The sequence below is a fragment of the Metopolophium dirhodum genome, chromosome 1 (assembly GCF_019925205.1).
Source record: "Metopolophium dirhodum isolate CAU chromosome 1, ASM1992520v1, whole genome shotgun sequence".
NCBI classification, from domain to species: domain Eukaryota; kingdom Metazoa; phylum Arthropoda; class Insecta; order Hemiptera; family Aphididae; genus Metopolophium; species Metopolophium dirhodum.
In genome coordinates, this window is record NC_083560.1 from 71247149 (window position 1) to 71262572 (window position 15424).

A 15424-nucleotide genomic window follows, 5' to 3' on the forward strand; every position below is an offset into this window, starting at 1 on the left:
AAAAAATGTGAATAGGTTGGAGAATGGATATGAGATTTTAGTGTGAGGGTTATGAAGAATATTATATTATTAAATTTGAAAAATAATACTGATAACGAGTACCTAAAATATGTTAAAATTTTGTTACAACGCGTGTATTTGCCGTTATTTTTAAGATTCTCTGGAAAAATTCTGTGAATATTTAAAAGAAAAATAACCATTACTTAACATAGTTTGTATAATTTCAAATGTATATAGGTTCTGCGTGATATTTTTAACCTATTATCATTATTATATACTGCTTAGAAAAACCTCAGTAAGTATAGCTAAGTATAACTGATTTTGGACATTTACGTAGAACATTTGATAGAAAAATGCTACCTAGTTAAGCTTTATAAATATAAATAAATAATATATCAACTTGGTAACAATTTTACGAATCATGTATTGCTAATGAAGTCTTTATTTTAAATAGGTACATTGTTATTGGTTAAATTATTTCTTACAGAATATATATTTGGATACAAATTTTAAATCATAATCATACAATAATTTAAAATGGAACACAGCTTTACTTTACAGTTATGTAATAGGTAAAAGTGGGTAAAAATGTAATTCCATTATTATATAAATAATTGTGATAAATTTCGCACTATTCAACATTTAATTTAGAATTTAGGTAAATTAAAAAAATATCTGCTGAATCATATTTTATCTTATGTGTGCCATGTCAACGATATTATCGTGTGTACAAATATTAGTTATTACTTATTATTTATAGTATTTAAAAATGTATGACTATTTAGAACCCCGAAAAACATATTTAAACGCCCATATCTATTTGTTCATTAGAAGTTAGGGGTACCCATAATACTAATACCTACTTAATAACATACATATTATACTAATACAGTAATACCCTCCATCCGCTTGATAATTTAGCAGTGACAATTGCTAAATGTAAACAGACATCGGTATCCAAAGGCCTTGTAGATATATTTAATACAATTGAGTATGAACGTGTTACGATTTTCCTATTCGCTCATTCATATTTTTAACTTTCTGGTTCTAATTTTTTTTTTTTTTTTTAGTAAAAATGAATACATTTTTTAAAAATATATTAATATAAGTACAATTTATATTTATTTAGTACATCCTTAAAATTTTTTAGGGGTTTCTGCTGAGTAAAAAACATCGAGAAGCAGCATCAAGCAGCTCTATACAATCCCAACAATCATACCCTAGTTGGTTAGTACTTTTAGAGGACGCCAAACTCGCATGTGTCTTCAAACGTACACCATGTAAAATTTTACGTTCACAATATTACATACATTTTACTCTGTAATTTCTGAAACTAGAGTGAATTGACCTGTTATAAAATTTAAAGGTAAGATTATTATCTAGGGCATCTCTGAGGATTATATTGATATTTTTATTAAAAAGCAAGTTTGACCATTTTTTGTACATTTTAAAATTATCATAATTCATAACTTACTTATAAATAATAATATAAATAAATCCTCCGAAATGCCCTAGATAATATCTTACCTTTAAATTGTATCATTGGTCAATTCACTCTAATTTAATAATAACAGTAAAATGGTTTGTTGTTAATGCTGTTAAAAGCTGGTCGTTTTTTCATCTCTTTTTCGTGCATTTAGACCAAGGCCGGGGCTATAGTATTCCGCAGCGTTTTCAGCCGCAGATGAAAACGTGGCATATTACGTCCGTCGTATATAGCTACTCCGATATAAACCAATGCATTTTTAATTTGACGGAAAACGCGGCGGAATACGCCGTGTATAGCCCCGGCGGCCCAATAAGCGGAAGAAAAATTCACTCCAAAAGCCCGATTTTAATTTTGAAAACATATTTGTATTCCTTATTTTCTTTTCTAGATTATGTAGGAAATGGATTTTTGATTCTTTTTTTTAGTAACTCTAAGAAAATTTATTTGGTACTGGGTGAATTTTTCTTCCGCTTTTTGGGACTTTTATGTTGAAACTTTTTTGGTCGCCAAAAATAGCGACTTTTGACTGCGCGTATGTACGTTACTGATTTCCAAGAATTTTAGCCATAGTTTATCTTGAATTACATAAAGCGTTCTGGGAACTCACGCACTCTATTGATGATCAGTTGCTACACATGCAATCACACATAACTCAGGATGGATATAAAATATTGCCTAAATCCGACCCATTAGGCCGTATATAGCCCTGGCCTTAAAAATGGTTCGTTTTCAACGGCCAAATTAGCTATGTTGTACGTTTGTAAGATGGAAATAACATATTATGCGGGTGTGGCATCCTCTAAATTACAAATGGTTCTAAATATACATTGATAATATACATATTATATAGGTATTTAAAATGTTGATATTATTTTATGTAGGGGTATCTTACAATCTCAGCAGTCGGAACCAAACGTAATGCCTAGTAGTTTAAGTCCATCATCCAGTGGGTCAAATATTACACCGTATAGATTTGTTGGGCGGTACGAAGATGATTTTCCTCTTAGAAAAACAGGTATTTATTTTTAATCTATAAAATGTAGCTTTTTTAACATCCTTTATTGTTTTAATAATTTCTTTAGATATAACGCGCTAAATACATAGAAATACCTATTTTATGTTTGTTTACTATTATATTAGTCTAACATGTTTATAATAATATAGAATCACATAACTAATAAAAATAATACTTAACATGTATACCTATAAAAGAAAATTTAATTTCAGCCCAAAAACTTTGAATAGTATTCTGATTTATATGTATTGAAAAATTTCTGGATTGCGCAATTTTTTATTTGTTTTAGCTGGATAGGAGAATTACGAATAATTAGACTATATTATGTTTGTAATCTATATTTATGGAAATTATAATTTTGTGCGTTGAATAGGTACTTATTACAGGTACTAATCAAACAAAGTTGCACACAAATTACTGATAAAAATAACAAAATGTAATTGTGAACCGTGGTGTAAATTAAATTAATTTAACATTTAACTTTTTCCTCCTATTTTATATTTAATTTGTTAAGCAATTTTAAAACGCTTAAATACCCGCTTTTTAAGGAATTTAGTAAGTATAAAACTATGGTAATGAAATGCTGAGAGCAATAATACTTTAATTTATATATATTTAAATATTAATTCAAAGTAACTTACAAGTGGTCCCATATCACTATTGTTCGTGCGTGGGTAATTACCTACGAGATTATACAGAAAAACGGTTTCGTGCGAGAAAAAAAACACTAAACCCACATCACATTTATAGTTCAGAAAGGAAAAACAATATTTACTACATCGTACTATCACAGAATTTTAATTTTTTGATATCGTTAATACAAAAAAGGTGGGCAAGTGGGTGTCGCTCTGTTTTACAGTAGGTTACAAGTGGGTCACTGTAATGGATGATGTTGAATTTGAATTCAATGATATAATATCATTGTATAAGAAAAACGATTCTGAGCGAAGACGGTGAGTTCAGCCTATGATATTACTAATTATAAGATAATTTATGATATTATTGTGAATAAAGTAATTTATAACCTATTTACGTCGAACCTTGTTTTAAATTCACAATCCTCTAAGCTATAAAAGTTGAACATTTTATACATTTTTAAATACAAAATAATTATTACATTTTATATTTGATACATTTTTTCAAAATTTAAACTTTAAATGCTTATAAAAAAAAATGTGCCCACCTATGTATTTTTAATATTATTCAACTGCCAATGTACCAATATATCTGGAGCCTTGTATTAAATGTTCACGCTTTTTCACCCAACACTTAAAATTGTATTAACAGTTAAAAAAACTAAAAATATTGAAAACTGACAATGTCTGTAAACAGTTCAAAAAGAGTCAAAATATTTTCAAAATTATATGGTGTATAGGAAATGAAAATATAAACATTCGGTGAAATTTTTATGTATCTACAGTTATTCGTTTTTTGAATTACAACAAAATAACAAAATCGCTACATGAGAAATCGGGTGAATATCCAATCTTGCAGTAAAAATATGAACTTCAAACGCTTATAAAATTTAATTTGATTTGCTTGTAGGCATTTTTTTTTTTGTTTGATAAAGGTAGACAAACTTATGAGGAATCTTGTTTTACTTGTTGTAATCATAGATTTAAATAGAAAATTTTTATGAATTTCTAACTCAAAATAGTTTGCATTTTTTCGTAATTTTTACGTATTTTGTCAATATTTTAACTTAAAATGCTTACAAAAAAATTGTGAATACGGATTTTTAATATTTTTTTCATCTGTCTTTGAAACAATATATTTGGAACCTTCTGTTCAATTCTCAATTTTTTTACCCAACAAATAAAATTGAATTGATATTATTAGGATAAAAAACCCGTTTTTCCTTAATTTTTCTTTTGTTTTTTTTCACGGCGCTTAAGAAAACTACTGGGAAATTTTCACTTTTGATCTCCCGAAGTACCACCAACTAGATTCACTTTCCTATCAGAAAAGATATACTGTTAAAGAAAATCTAAGCATTTTTACTGCCCTAAAGGGTGGTTACAGACACAAAAAATAAAATTAAAATAATAATAATAATATTAAAAAAAAACTCACATTATTGTAAAATCAATAAATTCATCGCTCCGCTCAGAATCTAAAATTAAAAAGTTATTATAATCGGTTATTTTAATTATTTTGAACTTAAATAACTTTTTTGTATATCGTAAAATTAAATCTCTATGACTAAGAAAATATTGTGTTCTGTATCGTGTAATGTACAGCTTGTACATTTTGTTTCCAATATGACTATAGCCTATGTGGTTCTTTTTCGCACAAAACGGTTTTCACAAACAATTTATGGAAATGTGGTGTCATGTAGAAAATTTTTATAATGCAACGAGTTATTTTTGAACCATCTAAATATTATTTTTATATTAACCTTATGATTACGACGTAAATAAGTAATAACAAACTTGTTATGACTTAAAATGACTATAGTTTTTAACATAACGTTTGTTTTCTATTCATCCACTGACCACTTTCCTAACTTAAGTGTGTTTTTTTTTGTTCCTTGTGTGTGTTGAAAATGTTATTGCATGCAGCGTCCGAACCGAATTTGCTCAAATCCAGATTGAAACAGCGCATGTTCGACAGACGTAACAATCCAATCGCACGGCCCAAAGAAAGATTCAGCAACAGAGTGTCTAAGCTCGCAAGTACCGTACCATTTTACCAATAAAATACTTTTCCCTTTCAATATTAACCTATTAATATTCCATCAAAAATTTCACATTTCTGTTTTTATTTTTATTTTTCAGTAGAGACATCGCCGTCGGGTAGCACCCCCGGTTCTGGACCTAATTCTCCTCCTATACTCATACCAAACTGTCGAAACTCACCTTCAACTGGAGCCACAACTCCAATTAAAGAAGTAAAATACAAATTTTCCATTAGAATCCGTTCTATTCCGTTTCATATATTTGTTTTATTTTTTAAGGAAGGAGAAATTTCATTTGGACATATGACTAATAATAAATCAGACCAAAGCAGTAGTGTTGCTGATATATCTGCATTATATACAAGTCCTTCAATGCCTAATATATCACTAGGTAGACCACCATCAAATTCGGTAATTAATATTTTTATTACGAATAAATATTTATAATTATAATCTAACCATCATTACTGAGTTAACTCACGCCTGAAAAATAAAAATAAATTAGTTAGGTGTGAGTCTTAAAAAAACTATTTATTGTTTAACATTAGTTTAACTATTAGTATTAAGTTTTTAACTTCAGCTTACTTTATATATTACATATTTATTACGTTTTACATTTTTTAAGCTATATTATATTACAATTAGATACACTATACCTGCTATTACAATAGAACCTCGCTATCTCGAAGGGACAAAAAAAAAATTTGACGTATCAAAACTTCGAGCTACCGAGGTAATTTAAAATATTTGAATCGGGACTGAAAAAATATTCAATGTATAGAAACATTGAGATACCGAGGTTCCACTGTAATAGCAATATTAGAAAAAATAAATCGTTTTTAGTTTATCCTAAATACATTTATTATTATTTGGAGTTAATCCCATTATGGTTTAAATTGCTCATAAATTAATTATTTGTTATTTAAATTATTTGCCCCTGTTATCTAATAGAACATTTTTATCCAAAACCTAATGGCTAATAAGTAATAATGTAAGTTGTAGCAATCGATTATTTCTTATGTATTGTCTCCGTCTTATTTACGCATAATATACAACAATATGTTACGTTCAGCAGTTTCAATTTTGTGTTATTAATTATATATTTGATTGAATTCGCTTATTATCAAACTTAAAAGATAGATCGTCGTCGATATTTTAATAGCGATTTATTGAGTGGGTAAGATATTAATAACTTATAAGTTCGTATTGTTCGTACATTAGATATTATAAAAAACCAACGAGAGAAGTAAATAACACAGATAAGGTTGGGTTAAGTTTAATAGTATATTTGTATATGAATTCAATCTAATATTTAAGCTAACCACACAAAAACAGCAGAACGCAATTTGCTATGTTATCCATTTGTAAAACGAAGACAACATCATATTATGCGGGTGCGACGTCCTCTTAAAAGCATATATATATATATATATATTATATAATATTAATTATATACTCAAGGTATAGTTTTCAGTTATATAGATTATAAATTATAGAGATTCTAAAATTAATATTTATTCTAATATTATAGTTTGATAACTATCTGCGGGTACTAGGTAGTTAATTTATTGAATATTTATTAATCATAACATTATATAATATATTATATAAATATTAGTAAATCAAGAAAAAATCCATAAATTAATAGGTACCTGACCTTCATTTTATAAAATATAAACATATCATGAACCATGTTTTGTCAACTTACATTTTAGTTTTAGCTAAATTTGCCTCTAATAATTCATTAATGTTAATCTAGAGTTCATTTTTTATTTAAATTAATTCCCAAATCCAAATATCCTCTATAATAGTAATTGTTTTGTTGGCACTGGGCACTTTTCGTAAATATTTGTAAATATTGATTGATGAATTCATTGTTTTAATATCATTATTTAGTAGGCAGGTACCTAATTATCTTACAGTTATATTGACAGTTGTAGCAAATTTTATAATTTATATAAACTAGGTACCTACTATAGTTTATTAAATATGTATATGACTGTTACATTATCATATCTTTATGATAAATTATTTAGATAATTTATAAAAAAAATACGGAATATATAGTTTTTAGGTGTTTGTAGAGTATTGAAATATCTTCAAAAAAATTAATGCAGCTAAAATATTGTTCTTCTCCATAGTCGCTTTGGTTAGGTTTATACGGTTTCTAGACATTTAAAGTTTCGAAAATATAATATTACATAAAATGTTATTTTATTTGACATTTTTAGGCATAATTATTTAAACTATTTTATAACCTAACCAAAAAAACTCGTTTTACGTTGCAACAGACTTGTTTTTTATACGTTGTTTCTGGTAATCTTTATGATTATTTTGACTATAAATTTACTTTTTTAACATTTGGAAGTTTTTTTTTTTAATGTTTTCATTGATTACGCTTTCTCCGTTGTATTATTTAGTTGATTCTTTGTCCATTAAAAAAAAAAATAATTCTGGAAAAAGATTTTATATTTTCTGTTGCAAGGCCATTGCCACAACTGTGGCATTAAAAAAAATAAAATGTTTATTTTTTCAAACAGTATGATTTTTTTAACTTGAGACTCAATATTTTAAACCCGATGAATTTTTTTATCTAATTAAAGTCTTTTAAACATCAAATTTTTCAACAACAAGTTTTAGTTTTCTATTTTTTATTATTATTCTTTTTCTTTTTTGAATGATATCATTCATTTTTAATTTCATATTCCTAAGGAGATTATTTTTCGGAATATTCGAAGTGTAATAATCGAATTATGAACAAGTAGTTAATTAGTTATAACTTATAAGTACCTATTTAAGTTTTAACAAGTGGACAATATACTCGTGTAGGAGATAGCATTTCATTAGCATGATTAAACAAACGTCATAAATTATAAATATCTTCTAATCTTCTCGCGCCATTTCCGCTCTCCAAATAATTAAGAGGATGTCAGCGTACTATTTGTTTTATCTCTGACCTATGTACTGCTAGTGCGCTATACACCAAATTTGCGTTCAGCAGACTTAATCTTGTGTTAATTTTACTATTAGAGTGAATTGATGTATTATCAAACTTAAAATTCGAACATTATTTGAGTTTGTACGTTTACTGTTATACAATATTCAACTTATCTATGATAGAATCAGCATTTTATTTTATTATTGTATTGTATTACATACTCAAGTACTTAGTTTATTCTGTTTTACTCACTATCAAAATCCTCTTAAATAGAATTACATGTCATAAAATTGTTCAGAAACATTTAAATTTGATTTTGTATATTCTGTATATTGAATAATAAGAATTATATCATTGAAATTATTTCATATGTATAAACAGGATTAAAACGATAATTCGAAATAAAACCGTTCATGTAAATGTAATAAAAATATATTTATCATCATAATAGGTCATCATTTTTAAGTTTTTGACACTGAATCTCGATATCTCGTTATTTACTCCCCATAAATTAAACAATATTATCTAAATTTACTATAGAAAAAACACACACATGCACGACCATAGGTCATTTTTAGAGATAACAATTTTATATTCATATTCTAATGTGTACACAAGGTGATCCATTCAAATGTCTACACATCATGTGTAACACATGTAATTCAATCATTTGTTGAAAACATTATTTTTACATTTTTAATTACATATTTCTAAGCAGAATTATATAGAATAAAGTACATTGATACGTGAAAAACTTTTGAATGAATAGTTTAGTTATAAGTAGAGATAGAATGTTGATGACATTTGAATTTTTTCCTTTGATCCTATAAAATGCTATTTTAGCCAAAAATTTGTTTCATGCTCCCTTGATTCAGAACATAATAAATTTATGTTAAATTTTTTTGTTTTTTAACGTAATTTTTATATTTTTAGGTAATTTTTTCATATTATAGGTAATTTTTGTAAAATGTGGCTTTAGATTTTAAGAAAATTTGTTTAAAAAAATAATTGTATTATTATGATTTTTGGTGGGTTTGACAAACAATGAAAACTTAAATTTTTTATTTATATTTTACTCATTAGTTTATTTTTTTTACTGTAAATTAAACTTTAAATTTAAATGTTTACGATATTTTTCAGTAATTTTTTTTATAGTTTTTTAGGGCACTTTTTAGAGCATTTTTTGGGGGTTATTTTTGAAACTTAAGTTATTAACATCCTATCTCTAGTCATAAGTATTTAAAGTTAACTATATTATTATACTAATTAATTACTTGTTTGAAATTTGATTTTTATGTATTGAAATACTCGAAAAATATTATGCGTCCGAATACGAAATAAAAAATGTACGATGTCATTTAAAAAAAATAAATCTTAAAAATTATAGCAATAAAAAGTTTTGAAAATAGAATTTTTCAAAAAGGATAAAACTTTTTGAATTAATAAGTGTGGACATTTAAATGACCCTGTATATTCATGAAATATGACATGATTGGTAAATGTCTGATCGATAAAAAATTTAATGTTTATAAGGTTTTACAACATTATGAATGATGAGGACTTTCAATTATATGTATGTTATTACATTTAAATGTTTCTAAAACCTAAATAATATGTATTTACGTTAAAAAATATAGCATTTCGCTTAGTTGAGAGAAAAATATTTTTATGTGAGGGTTTTATTTGAACAACTTGTATATCAATGTGTTCAACTCCTGGAGTATAAAATATTACAACATAATTATTATACATCCATATTATATAAATAGTAAAAAAAAACATTCGGTGATGTTGCACCAGAAATGACAATACACTATATACAATAAATATACATAGATAAACTTACTCAATTGAGATGTACTCATGCTCATATGGGTGTTTTGATGAATAATAATTTTCTAATTTAACTTTAAGATAGTATAGTATCTACTTATATTAACATTAAATTAATTATTATATATCAACCCTTATGCAACCCTAATATACAATTTTAATGGAATATGTTTATGTTTTAATTTTAAATTCCACACTACACATATCTGCAAAAAGGCTGATATGTCAATATAGTTATAAAACGCTTCAAAATAATAATTATTTTTAAAATTGATAATGGTCTTAGCTCACTTCTACATGTGAATCGTGTAATAAACAAATGCAATACACTGATTATTGTCTACTTTTTAATAAAACACTTGTTTTCCCGATTTTATGTTTCAATCTTTCACTTTAATACATCAAGTTTATTCGGTGTCTATCAAAATTAACGGATTGGGTAAGTACATTGGTGTAACGTGAAATATGTTTTACATAATACAACACCGATTTAAACAATTTTTAAGATTTAATTAAAACGATTACCTAATTTACTTAAGTACCTATTGTAAATTATTTATAATATTTGGAATACCACTTACCGCCAAAAAAACTATTTATCAGTTTAAAATAATTATTTATTGTAGATCTTCTATTGTTTACCATTTACGGAGTTTTTAATACTTAAAACTAATAAAATATAAATTGATTCAATTCGTACAATCATTTTAGATTTTTTTTTTTTTAATTAACTCTCCATTGCAACTGTGCCATTGGGTGGTTTTGTTTTTTTGTTTTAACTGTGGTGGAGGGTACTGTAGGTTTAAACACGTGTGTTTGTTAGTTTAGCAGAATTTTCTAGTGGCACCCGTAAGTATCTGCCATGTCCGGGTGGGGGATAGCGGCCACTCTCCAGACACCGTGACTACCCAAATAGCTATGGCTGGGTTTCGAACCAGATTTTTTTGTTTTATAATGCCATGAGATTATTTATTTAATTTGTTTGCTTATGGTAATTTTTTTGAGTTCCTGAGAGCTTTTTAATAGTTTCAATTAATAGCTTATCTGTTGAATAAATTTTAATTTTAACAAAATTCATCAATGGAAAAAAAAAAAGCTACTAAAGAGGTATAACTTTTTTGATTTCCTAATAGTTTTAGTCATTTTGGAAGATACTACAAATAACTAAGATAACTTAAATTTAATCATACATTTATTATATGTTAATATTTAAATCAAAAAAGCTTATAGTGATATAAATTTTACTATGGTTTTGAACAAGAATTTAAATTGTATTTTTAAATTACTCATATTATATTTTAACTTTATCTAAAGTTTACCTACGTATATCATGGAGGAATTATGTATTATATGTTAAGCTGGTTAGATTATACCAGAACAAATACGGTGATACATTATATCTTAAATACCTATTTTTTAAATTAAAAATATGTATTTAAGACACATAGACTTAGTTGACATTTGATGTTACAGTACATTCTGGAGAGGTTAGGTTAGTCTAGCCTTTCACAAATTATTAAAAATGATAGTCCTCTATTGAAAATAACTGATGAAATTGTATTTAGTATATTTTGGAATAAGCTCTTCATTAGTCAAAAAAGAAAATTCCAATTACTGAAAAATGTTTTATTTTGTTTTAAAAAAATTGGATCTTTGATATTGTGTTAGTTTAACAATCTATAGAAATTAATTTGATGGTTTACTACAATTGAATAGACCAATTATGGGCTACTAAATTATATGTAAAGGACCATTAGCTCACTATTGATTCTTTAAATGTCTAGTAATTGTTTATGGCTACCTGGCTGTACCAAAAGTTAAACCTAACCTAAGAATAAAAAATAAAATCAATAATAAAAAATTTATATATATATATAATATTTACAAATTACATAAATTTTTTTACAGAAAGGGTTTTATATAAAATTGTATTGATAATTTAAATATTTCCAATTTTTAAATTTAATTTGATATATTTTAGGATGGATCAAAATTATCGTCTGTTTCGGAAGCTGAAGTCCGTGCCGCATTTACTGCAAGATTAGGTGCACCACTTACAGGTCAAATGTTGTCAAGTACATTGCCATATTATCCTACGCTTCCAGGTAATTATTAATTTAACACAAAATAAAATACATTAATCTGAATAGAATCCAAAAATAAATTTAGTAACCTAGTGAAAATGTTATTAAATCTATTATTGGATATTTAAATATATTTTGTAGTGCATATTTAAAATTCATATTGATTATATAGTAATGGATACATCTCAAAGTTTCATTCAAAAACAAATGCGAAGTCTCGAGTCCAGACAAACTACTACTATTCCATCATTTCATCCTGCACCTATTACTGATACTCAAGTGGCACATGCTAGGTTGAATAAAGCTGGGCACAGACCACTGGGTCGTACACAGTCAGCACCGCTACCTCTTGGGCATCCAATGTTGAACAGCACTGTACCAGGTCAACAACTAAGTGTTCATTATGAAGATTACGAATTACCACTTCAACAACTTAGTACACATTATTTGAAACAAGTACATTTTTAAAATTATAACAAAAATATATTTTTATTATTATTAATAATTAAAAAAATCTTTTAGCAAATTCGTCATACCGTTTTGACTCGAGCTGGAAGTCGGGCTCATTTGGCTAATAACAGTAGTTTAATTAATGAAGACCAAGAAGATAATGCAAAGGTATGCCATAATATATTATGTACAAAGTAAAAACTGCATATTAATGTATACACGTTTATAATATAGGTGATTGATTTGACTGGTGGTCCAAGAACATCCACAGATAATGGCTTGAAAAATAAAAGTCAATCATTTTTACAACAACAACGTGACCTAATGATGCGACAAACATCTCAATCCAATGATAGTGTGTTATAATTCAAATATAATAATATAATTATGTTTTTTTGACTAAACATTTTGTTTTATTTTACAGTTTCACTTTTAGCAAATCGGAATACACATGTTACTCTCCCTTTAGTTCGAACATATTCCAGTCCTTTAGATGCTACCGTAAGTACAGGAGGCATTAACTCTGACACATCTACATCATCATCATCACCATACCTTTCATCTACTAGCCTTAATTCTTCTGGCACTAAACTATCAGCGTGAGTGTCTTAAAACAAATACGTTTTTATTGCTGTGTCAAATATTAATTTTTATTTACTTCTAAAAGTCCACACCGGCCTAATACTGGTCTAGCATTTGACAGTTTGATGTTGAAACATGCTTGCAAATGTGGCAACAACGCTATACATCCAGAACATAGTGGACGGCTTCAAAGTGTTTGGGCTCGATTGATTGAAACAGGATTAGCTAGACGATGTGATAAGTTGAGACCACGCAAAGCTACAATTGAAGAATTACAGACATGCCATACTGAACCGCACACTCTTTTATTTGGTTGGTTTTGTAGAAACTATTTTATTTAACTAGTTTTTTTATTTTTGTATTTTTTCAAAATTATTGAAACAGGTACAAACCTTGCGAGTCGTCAAAAAATGGATAGTTCTAAATTAGCAGAATTGCCAGTAAAAGCATTGGTACGATTGCCTTGCGGTGGATTAGGTGTAGATTCTGACACTACATGGAACGAATTGCATACAGCACCAGCTGCTCGTATGGCTGTTGGTTGTGTTATTGATTTAGCTTTTAAAGGTAGTACACATTTTTATAAGAAAACATTTTCTTTTGTTTATTATGATAAAAATCTAACATACAATTTTGTAAATAGCTGCCCTGGGTGATATAAAAAATGGCTTTGCTATTGTCCGTCCACCTGGGCATCATGCAGAAGCTAATCAAGCTATGGGATTTTGTTTTTTTAATTCAATTGCTGTTGCTTGTCGTCTGTTACAACAAAGGCAAGCCGTACGACGTATACTTATTGTTGATTGGGTACGTTCAATGTATATTTTTATTGAAAAAATACATTTTATAATATTTTCATTACAATATTTTTATAGGATGTTCACCATGGTAATGGTACACAACAAATTTTCTATGACGATAGAAGTGTTCTATATTTATCTATTCACCGACATGATGAGGGTAACTTCTTTCCAGGAACTGGTGCACCTGGTGAGGTAGGTATCTTAAACATTTTATATAAATGTCATACTTACATTTTGCTAATTGTATATTATAATTTAGTGTGGAGCTGGCAGTGGTCTAGGATACAATGTGAATATTGCATGGAGTGGTGGTCTACAACCTCCACTAGGTGATGCTGAGTATTTAGCAGCTTTTCGGACAGTAGTAATGCCTATTGCTCGGGTAAGGAATAAAGTCTAGATATTCAGCTATAATCATTTTATCATTATCTTACATTTTAGGATTATGCTCCAGAAATCATCTTGGTATCTGCTGGTTTTGATGCGGCTTCAGGTCATCCAGCTCCATTGGGTGGATATAATGTAACCCCTGCTTGTTTTGCTTACATGACACAACAGTTAATGCAAATTGCAGATGGAAAAGTACATTTTTATTTACTTTTTGTTCCTTAAAATTAATTAGTTAATATTTTTTATTTATAAATAACATTTTGCATAGGTAATTTTATCATTAGAAGGAGGATATGATCTGACTGCAATATGTGACAGTGCAGAAGAATGTGTACGTGCACTGCTTGAGGATGAAGTGACACCAATCGTACAGTCTGAGCTTCATCGGACCCCTTGTCAAAACGCCATAAAAACTTTACAAAAAACCATCGCAATTCAAGTAATTAAAAGAAATAAAATTAGAATGTCAGTCAAATATTAGTATAATAATATTATATTTTTTAATTTAATAGTTGCCTCACTGGCCTGTGTTAAAAAAACTAGCACACACAGTATCGTGCAGTGCTGTGGAAGCTACTTTATGTGAAGAAAATGAAACAGTTAGTGCTATGGCTTCATTATCAATGACCAGGCATAGAATACAGTAAGTTATTTAATTTTAATATCTAGGGAGGTAGTCATACATTGGTCTAAGTTAAGACATGAGATGGGTTGATCTAAGATTATCATTGAAAAAAGAGAGAAAAAAAAATTGAGAGAATGTGTGAGCCCACACTGGGGAAGTAAAACTTCTTTCATAAGTAATTTGGCCCGTGAAATTATAAGTGAATTGGGAAGAGAGTGAGAAAAATCAATACAATAAAAATAAATGTGCACGCCCCGCCGCGCATAACTGCAAAATAAATAAATAAACAAACGTGTTTTTTCATTTTTCCTGTCGTTACATTTTTTGTTACAATATTATTAGTTATTTTTATTATTACGGTTTTATATATTAAGATACATATTGTAACCCTGGAAACCCGCGGCCGCACAATTATATATATATAGATGTACAATTTACACGTTTATTATAATTAATATATAACTCAAATGTTAACTAACTTAGACAAATGCTATTGCGATAGGAACCTTCTCCGTGATATAATCTTTCATTAAAAAAA

General features: G+C 27.6%; 1 protein-coding gene across 11 annotated transcripts in view; it reads left to right on the forward strand.

Moving 5' to 3' along the window:
* LOC132936904 (histone deacetylase 4) overlaps positions 1 to 15424 on the forward strand; it is a 61751-nt gene that overhangs the window by 44172 nt on the left and 2155 nt on the right. For 9 of the 11 annotated variants that reach the window (XM_061003711.1, XM_061003707.1, XM_061003709.1 and 6 more), the window contains 19 exons: positions 1151 to 1227; positions 2371 to 2504; positions 5066 to 5179; positions 5282 to 5394; positions 5461 to 5592; positions 10359 to 10391; positions 11934 to 12057; positions 12209 to 12492; positions 12559 to 12654; positions 12721 to 12841; positions 12911 to 13085; positions 13154 to 13380; positions 13453 to 13635; positions 13712 to 13875; positions 13944 to 14063; positions 14131 to 14253; positions 14313 to 14453; positions 14530 to 14700; positions 14774 to 14904. In XM_061003711.1, the coding sequence (XP_060859694.1) occupies positions 1151 to 1227; positions 2371 to 2504; positions 5066 to 5179; positions 5282 to 5394; positions 5461 to 5592; positions 10359 to 10391; positions 11934 to 12057; positions 12209 to 12492; positions 12559 to 12654; positions 12721 to 12841; positions 12911 to 13085; positions 13154 to 13380; positions 13453 to 13635; positions 13712 to 13875; positions 13944 to 14063; positions 14131 to 14253; positions 14313 to 14453; positions 14530 to 14700; positions 14774 to 14904 (2663 nt within the window). The remainder of the gene's footprint in view (positions 1 to 1150; positions 1228 to 2370; positions 2505 to 5065; positions 5180 to 5281; positions 5395 to 5460; positions 5593 to 10358; positions 10392 to 11933; positions 12058 to 12208; positions 12493 to 12558; positions 12655 to 12720; positions 12842 to 12910; positions 13086 to 13153; positions 13381 to 13452; positions 13636 to 13711; positions 13876 to 13943; positions 14064 to 14130; positions 14254 to 14312; positions 14454 to 14529; positions 14701 to 14773; positions 14905 to 15424) is intronic. The other 2 variants (XM_061003716.1, XM_061003710.1) reach the window with 2 other exon arrangements.